The sequence below is a fragment of the Amphiura filiformis genome, unplaced genomic scaffold (assembly GCF_039555335.1).
Source record: "Amphiura filiformis unplaced genomic scaffold, Afil_fr2py scaffold_26, whole genome shotgun sequence".
NCBI classification, from domain to species: domain Eukaryota; kingdom Metazoa; phylum Echinodermata; class Ophiuroidea; order Amphilepidida; family Amphiuridae; genus Amphiura; species Amphiura filiformis.
Genome location: NW_027305490.1, coordinates 93428 through 102435, shown reverse-complemented (window position 1 = coordinate 102435; position 9008 = coordinate 93428). Strand labels below are relative to the sequence as shown.

At 35.9% G+C, this 9008-nt stretch overlaps 1 protein-coding gene across 1 annotated transcript; it reads right to left on the bottom strand.

Annotated features, from left to right (window-relative positions):
- Positions 1-606: 606 nt before the first annotated feature.
- LOC140143757 (transcription factor LBX1b-like) lies at positions 607-8749 on the bottom strand. Its single transcript, XM_072165571.1, has 2 exons — positions 8125-8749; positions 607-1253 (listed from the first exon to the last, which is right to left on the bottom strand). Exons 1-2 carry the CDS (start codon positions 8591-8593, stop codon positions 658-660), a joined length of 1065 nt encoding a protein of 354 aa, XP_072021672.1. The 5' UTR covers positions 8594-8749; the 3' UTR covers positions 607-657.
- Between the last annotated feature and the right edge of the window lie 259 nt (positions 8750-9008).

Sequence of the window (9008 nt, the reverse complement as noted above, 5' to 3'; positions counted from 1 at the left end):
TACTGAATATCTCATATATTTTATGATCAATTTGAGGCACACCTTTTTAAGAAACCTTTGACAGTATTTTTGCCGGACCTGAGAGCACATCAGACACACCAAATTGCATTCTGAATATATTTCCCCAAAAGGTGTCACAAAAACAATGTCTATCTTCCATGTACGGAATGTTAAAATTTTCAATTGATGGTCGGCTTTTCATCCCAGGTACATACACTTTAAGTACATAATCAATAATCATTAGATTTATACAATTTACTTCGAGGACTGTTAAATGTCAAAAACGTCAATTTCTAAAGATAGGCCATGAAATTTGTATTATATCGCAAAATTTCAAAAAATTAAAATTATTTGATATCAGAAGGATATTCCTTGTATTCGAAATGCAATTTAGTGTGTCTGATGTGCTCTCAGGTCCCACAAAAGAAAACGTGAAAAACGTCGCTATCCGAGCCCTTAAAACTTTTTTTGTTCCTTATAATTTCTCACCGTATGAAAACGTGTAACAAAATCGCAAAGGGTTACAGTTTTACAAGTAAAATGTCCCCCTTCATGAACCACCTCAAGAAATGTTTTGTTCTATATATCATTTGCACAATTGTTTCTTTATATATAAATGATTATTCATGCATGAATTTGTTATTTAATTACATTGTTTTAATCACTCTCCGCATCAGAATGATCGCTACATGGTGATGTAGAACAGTCCATCGCTTCCGTATCATCAGAATGTTCAACACTGCTATTTCTTGACATGATTGAGCTGACATCGGTGTTACTATGATCAGAGGACTCTGACGATATATCTACATGTCCACTATGCAACGAGGATAAAGGCACTCGATGATTGTCCAACATTTCTGTTGTTGTGAGTGTTTGTGATGGTTCTTCATTACCTTCAGAGTCTTTCCTCTTCTCATCAATTGATTCTTCAATAAGTCCTGTTACTTTCAAACACTTAATGGGGACATGATCTGGATCTGAAGTAGCGACGACGTCTGCTTTCAACTCGTCCATATCTCGCTTCAATTTAGCGCGGCGATTCTGAAACCAGGTGATCACTTGACCGTTGGAAAGGCCCAAAGTCGACGCTATTTCATCACGATCGGCAGGTGTCAGGTATTTTTGATAGAGGAATCGTCGTTCAAGTTCAAATATTTGCTGGTTTGTGAAGGCTGTGCGAGACTTGCGTTTCTTGCGGGGTGGTTGTCTGTTAAACAGATGCAGAGGATCACGTTTGCCTGATGTTGTGGCTGCAGAGAGAAGAAAAAAGAAGAATATACAGGGTTTTAGAATTAATGTCTTTACACGTGCATTAGTCAAATTTACAACATGTTTTCAATGTATAGAAACTGGTGATGTCTTACGTGTTATTACTATAATAACACATTTCTATTAATAACACATAAGACATGTTATTAATAGATGCGTATCATTTGTTCATCGGGAAATTGTACAAAATAATGCACTTGTACTGAGATGTTGATGCGTCTAATGCACTTCCCCCTTCGGGGCTCGTACATTAGACGCATCAACATCTCTGTACGCGTGCATTATTTCTTACAATTTCACTCCCAACAAGTGATACGCATTTATTAATATATAATACAAATACAAAGGGTAAAAGTATTTGTTTATAATACTCTTCACCCTGTGTTGTAATACATATTTATTTTGTTTAAGAGGGTACTACACCCATGTAGTAAATTTGTGACTATTTTTGCATTTTTCTCAAAAAATAATTACACACTGGTAACAAAAGTTATGTACACTATTGGGGCAAGGAATCCAATTACTAAGCGGTTCAGTATATATGATAGGAAACGAGGTACATCCTACATGTAGCGGTACCTTATTTCTGATCGTAAATAACAAACCGCTTGTCTTGGGTCTCTGAAATTCCAGTGTAGTTATTGGATTCCTTGCCCCTATAATATACATAACTTTTGTTACCACTGTGTTATTAGTTTTTGAGAAAAATGCAAAAATAGACACAAATTTATCGATGGGTGTAGTACCCCTTAAAAGTATGCAATGCATAGTAAAATACAGTGCCATGTATACGGTGAAAGATATGCCTATTACAGATTCACATTTTTATCTCATTCATTAGGATTTTTACCAATGCCAAAATTTCAATTTCCTAAAAAGCTATTTCTAAATTAGCTATTTCTAAATCACGTACTGCGCCTCGATAATTTTATGTGATCCAAACTGTGTATTTTTGCATCATGTATTCTATATGTCCTTTCTACACATATAGGCTGTAAAATTACAACACGTGTAAAAATAGAACTCTACAAACTGTATAGGTTTTGCAAAAGGTTTGAGTAATTTTTACATAATTTGTATAGCCTATCTTTTGCTCATGTTTTGTGTAAAGACTTTTTTCTATGCGAATACTCTCGTTCTCTCTCTCTCTCTCTCTTTGTCCATCTTTTTCTTTCCTTCTTGTATCTTGTAACCCTATCATTCTCTTCATATCTATTGTTTGCGTTGTCTTTCATTTCATCTCATAATCATTTCAATTTGAAGAAGACCCATCAAACGACTACCTGGACAAGAACCTAACACCGTGTTCAATGATTCGATGATGAAACTGTTTACACAATCTTATACTGATACTCCCAAAAGTTTACTTTGTGAAAATCGACTCCGTTACACGACTCCATCATCGCCAAATGTCATGTCAAGCCTGACGCTTTTGCTGTGAAGCCTTGCTCCGCCAACCCTCGGGGTAACGCCAATTTTTAATAGTTTCCAAAACATGCTGCAATAACTTTATTGATCAATATCATTAAAGGTGTCATGTCAGTGTCAAGTCACGCCAGCAGGCCGTTTTAAAGGTTTCCACGCCAAACGACTAAACACCCAACCATAATGTTTCAACATTCATTATTATAATACCTCTAAATTTCTCATAAGGTGGATAACGTTCTAGTACAAGTCATATAGACCAATTATTACCTGTTTCATAACGTCAGACATGTCACATTCATATTAGTTTATTAATTACGATACTTAAGACAACGTCAACGAATCTTGCAATGAATCCGAGGCGGTGAAAGAGTTAGCTGTTTAGCCAGGTTGGAATGGGGATACTGTTTACAGTTCTATTACATCTCCGTGAAAGATCTTGACTACGGAACAGCTGAGCAAACGGGACAGACTGCGATGCCACTTCCCGTCCAATTTGTTCCAATTTCATCTTGGTCCAAATGTGGCTAACAAGAATAACACAACTCTTGAGAAAATGATATCATCTCAATTTGAAATGTAAATATTGAAAGAATATCAGATAAGGAGACGCTAACAACGTTACGGAGTATGGCCTCCTCACACGACATCACACCGTCAACATTGGGTGGCTTCACACTTGTCTTATTTTTCTCATCTTATTTTTCTCATCATTTTAATTGATGGTTCAATTAATTGCTTATGCTTTATAGTAAGGTCTCATTTCACTTGCTTATTATTAGATACTCTTCAACATGTTAATTTATCCTTGCAAAAAGTTGCCACAATAAATAACAACACTCTTACTGTTAATTTTATATGATCAATGATGCCACGATCCCAGCAAACACAAAACGTTTTGGACATCATTCGCAAAAGGTTAAAAAGGTTACCAGAAAACGTTTAAATGCCGGGTTATATAAAGGGCATATAAAGGGTATAAAATGTTTTCGAAACATTCAAAAACATTTGTTGATAACCTACTGCAAATATTTAAACATATAAATGTTAATAAAGTGTTGACAAAATATTTGGCAAAAAATGTTTGCAAAAATATTTTTCAATAACATTTATAAAACATTTAATAATATTGGTGTGGTGTGTTTTCATACAAACGTTCACAAACGTTTTCTTAACCTTTATATAACCTGATATTTAGTGTTATTAAAACCTTTTTTCTTAAACCAAAACCCAAAATATAACACCCGTTAACGTAATAACAAATTTGTGTTAGTTTACTGCGGATGTGATCTACATTACTGGTTCTATATATTATTGTAATGTAATATTTTGCTGTGTGCTTATGTAAGTTGTGTAATGCCAAATTCAAAAAACATGAAAATATTCTGACTTTGGCTGAGTTGATCTGATCAATTTTGATATATGAAATTAATTTAAAAAAATAAAGAATACAAATGCAAGGCGTTGGCTGTTAACGTGAGTTACAAAATATATGTTACTTGCATATAAGTTCCATTTATCATACCATTATGACAAAATAGATTTATTAAAATTACTAATTTAATTTAGTTAATTTTAATTACATTTATTTCTCAATTTTAATGATTTGTCCAGATTTGTTCCCATTGTTGGTGTTTTTGAAAACTTCCCTCACTTCCAAACACACCATTGGATCAACTTGAAAGGACGCGGCTTTATATTGTATACAATACATTTATTTTAAAAGTTTGATCATTTCAAGCTAATTCATGCAATATATTGCGTTCGGAGATGCACGAATTTCAAAAACATGCACATAAACAGACGGAGAACTTCACGGATGAAGAACAATCACTTTGATAAAGTCTGTGTCCATGGTATCATGGCAGTCGTTAGGTATGTTGTTAAGTCTAGAAACTGTGATTTGCTTATTTGTTTGTAATAATCTACATAATTTAGTTTCAGTTAATCATTTGTTCCAATTACTTTAGCATTTAATAACATTTGCTGGTATTGATATCTCTTACATCATACCTGCCAAATTTAGGAAGCAGGCTTACGATTTAAGTAACCGATAAGCAGTAAGCGCTAAAGCACCCAACCCAAAACTATACTATCAGTTTATTGCAAAAGAGAAATCATGACAAAAGAGCTCAAGTTTGGACCGATCAGATAAAGATACACCATGTACACACTGTGTATCTTTATATGAACGGTCCAAACTTGAGCTCTTTGTCATGTTTTCTCTTTTGCAATAGACTGATAGTATTGATACATAGTATTGGGTTGGGTGCTTTAGTGCTTTACGGTTACTCAAATCACTTGCGCCATTTTCCAATATATTTATTTATCAGATTCAATTCGGCAAGGAAAATCAATTGTATTCAGGGAAGAAAGCCAAGGGATGCAGGAGGAAACCGGATAACATGGAGAAAATAACCTGCGAGAGCGAGCGTGGACTGGGAATGCACGGGAACGATTGGGGCTCGAACCAGGGACATCAGTGCAGTGGTGCGGTTGCAAAGCAATGTTAACCGGTAACGCTAACCCGCGCCCCAATTTGTGGAAGTAAGATGCAGACGAGTGCCATTACCGTTCATCGCGTAAAGCATTAATAAAGTACAATGTTCGAGTCATCCATGCCATGATCGGTAGCAGATACATGTACCTGTGTTGTGTTAGCAACATTTCCGCGAAAGTAAGAAGGAAAGTCTAAGAAATTTTCTTCCGCTATAGACTTCATATTGAGCATTTTATAAGACAGTTTAATCTCTCAAATCAACAATAAAATGGAAATTGAATTTAACAACATGCATGTAGGAGGTTAACAACGGAGCGGAACTAATATTACCATGATTGCCCGGACTGCGATGGGTAGGCCTATACGCCATTCTATCGGTGAACTGTGCAAGAGGGTCAAAATAATAACATATCAACCAGAGGGTAAAGTGGGGTTTATATACCTACTGTAAGTTGTGTAACTGTGGTACAAGTACCGATTTTAACGCATACATAATCATATTTGTGCAGCAATTAATGAAATTTTCAAAATTCGTCTACATTCGATGTTGTTATTTTATTAAGCAACCGTTGTGCACGAATTTTGCGAGATTGTGGTCTGTAATTCTTTTACTTTTAAAATGAATGAGCCAGTATATATCCCTGATGTAAACATGGTAAACTGATATACAATGTACATTATAAATGTACGCTATATAGAATAATTATTACAACAAGTTTGCAAGTAAAAAAACAACAACAAGATGTCTGACTGGTCAGTGGGGTGAAAATGCTATAGATTAAGGTACATAATATTTCTGATTTTGACGTTACATAACCTGGCCCTCGGCCATCCAAAATTAAACACATTACAAAAAGTAATTAATCCCTTTATTACGAGACAATAACTCATATTCTTTTCTTTTACCAAGACAGCCTATTATTCAGAATCGTGCTCTCTGTTTTGTTAAAACTTATCAAATGAGAGCCATTCTGCATTATTATGTTTTGATGAATCCAAGTGTGTGAAAATATTGGATCCAAAACATAATTAATAATGATAAAATTGGATGCTTTTCGGCCAATATTTATTGGAACAGCTGAGAGTATGAGTTTTAAAATATTGTACTCGACTTCGTCCAATATTTTAAAACTCATAGCTCGACCAATAAATATGGGCTCAATCGATCCAATTTTTTTTTTATTATGTGTCAACCCCCGTAACACATTATACGCACAGCATTACACTTGGTTACGCGTACAGTATTTCCGTGATACGCGCTGTCACTTGCACTTTGAATAAACTTACTAGTTTGTAATAAAAATGGAACATGAAATATAAAGGACAGTAAAATGTTTTTGCTGGTTCATACATATTATTTGGGTATAAAGGATACTGAATTACCCTTTATTTCTGTACATAATATGCATCAAATTTCAAATCTTAACTGAAACAGAAATAGCAAAATGAAACCCTGTTTAGCTCAAAATCTGTAGCCATGTGACTTCTTAGAATGAAACAAGTTGCAGATTCACAACTTGCAAAAGCTACTCAGGCATGTCTAGTCAGCATACCACTACATGACTGGTCAAGGATGTCCCGCGTTGACCAGTCATGTAATCATGGTAATGGTATGCTGACTAGACATGCCTGAGTAGCTTTTGCAAGTTGTGAATCTGCAACTTGTGTCAATTCAATAAGTCACATGGCTACAGATTTTGAGCTAAACAGTGTTTTTTGAATGAAACAAATTGCAGATTCACAACTAGACTTGCAAAAGCTACTCATGCTTGTCTAGTCAGCGTACCATTACATGGCTGGTCAAGAATGTCCCGCGTTGACATGACCAGTGAAGATCGGGGCCCGAACCCCACTCTATACAACAAAAGAACATTTTCAATAGGTGCAACTTTGGAACCTGCACCTGTGTCCTTCAAAGAGTCACAATGGCAACAAAATTTGGGCTATAATAAGGCAGCGACAAACGAGGCAGCAAAATTTGCAGCAAAAAACTGGGTTTCTTTTCTGCTATTTCAGTTTTAAAATGTGATACATAGATTTTGAGTTTATTATCTCGTATTATGAAGGGGGCAATTAGTTATGCCTGTGTGATGTGTTTATAATAATGCATTTCTTTTGCATTGAATCTCTTTTTGCCCTGGAACGTATGAGCGTGATGCGTGAATAATTCCAATTATTTTGAAGTTAAATTGATTAAAGATAACCGACATTGAAACAAAATGAGCGCGAAAATTTGCCATTTTACAGCTAAAAATGCAACTTTTAAAGCTATACATTTTAATGGTTAAGTATGAGGTTAACTTGGTCAAAAACATACACTCTCTTAAATTGGTGATAATTGCATGCACCATCGTCCTCTCCTCGTCGAACATTGGAGGAATTTAACCTACCAGCATGCAGCATAGCACCCCTCCCCCCACCACCACCCCCTTCTAGTTAAATGTATATAGTAATTATCATGCATAAAAATGGCCTCACGGTATAATTTAATGGTATACCTGGTATGTTGTCCAAATGGAATCACTGGAGCTCATTGACCAAGTGGAACAACTAAATACTTTCTGCCCACTGATCTTTGGCCTATTACTACATCTAATGTTCCAAGAACATCCATGACATTACTCATTAATCAAGATTTCAACAGATCAGGCATCAAGATGTAGATGGTTAAAATCGTGAGAGATCAGACGAGCCCTGGCATTCGACTTTAATAGCTCGTTGTTGGTGATATTGTTGGTTACATCAAATCATAGGTTATTTATGTTGCACTAAAGCATTATTTTCCCGGATTATTTTCTCAGTGGTATCTTTTGTTCTTCTTGATCGGGCTAGTTTGAAAATTGGTGAAAAATAAACATTGTTTACATGAATACCTTTTGCAAAGTTCAATGTACGCCTATTTATAAAGTATTCAAAATGCATCTTACCTTCGGCAGCTCGGAGTATACTAGTTTCCAGCCCAGTGAATGTCTTATTAGCCAATTGTTCTAAAGCTGACAATGGAGAATCTCCTTGTTGCTTGGATCCAGTCTTATGTGCACGCTTCTCTAGAGCTGTTGACCTGGTAACATTGGTGATAGGAGGCGGAGGTGAGGTTGGTGGTGGCGGACTGCGTACAGCACTTGGAGCTGGACGCGGAGCCCACGGTGAAAACCCAGTTGCGCTTCGTGCACTTCTATTAACAACTTCATGATGGTGAGTTTGTGTTGCGTTCGTAGGATGACCAAGTTTAGAACCCAAAATATCCCTGATAAAAAATGATGTAAAAGGTTTACTGGTAGACCCTGATGGACTTCGTGGTCGACGAAGTGGTACAGCAATTGCAGACAAACTCTGATGATGGTGATGAGGCAGAGGTGTTATCAAAATACCATTGATAGAATGGCTAAAAGACATCTTGGCCGACTAGCTGGCAAAATCGATTTGTTAAGTAAAACTCCTTTCTTCAAGTCCACTGTTCTGCAAACAGTGCAAATGACGAACTTGTTCACCTTTTCAACTCCTTAAATTACATTGGTACATAGGTTTGATCCTCCCACTGACTTCCAGTACGTTGTATCAAAAGAGCGAATCATATAAGGGACGCACCATTAGATATCATCGGGGGGGCTAGGGAGTTTAATGAAAAAAAAAGTTTTGCCTCACTGATGAGTAAAAAAAAAATTTTGCCTCACTGATGAGTAAAAAAAAAAATTTTGCCTCACTGATGAAAAAAAAAAAAATTTTCCCCTACCCAGCTCTGTATTAAGGTATACATTGAAATTGAAAAAAGACAACTTCGCCGCCGAAGGCGGCAAAAAAAAAAATTTTG

Bases quoted from the DNA above. Each gene is read 5' to 3' on its own strand.
- LOC140143757 (XM_072165571.1), bottom strand. From the start codon at position 8,593: ATGTCTTTTAGCCATTCTATCAATGGTATTTTGATAACACCTCTGCCT. The intron at 1,254-8,124 runs GTAAGATGCATT...TTCTCTCTGCAG, and splicing joins TATACTCCGAGCTGCCGAAG to CCACAACATCAGGCAAACGT.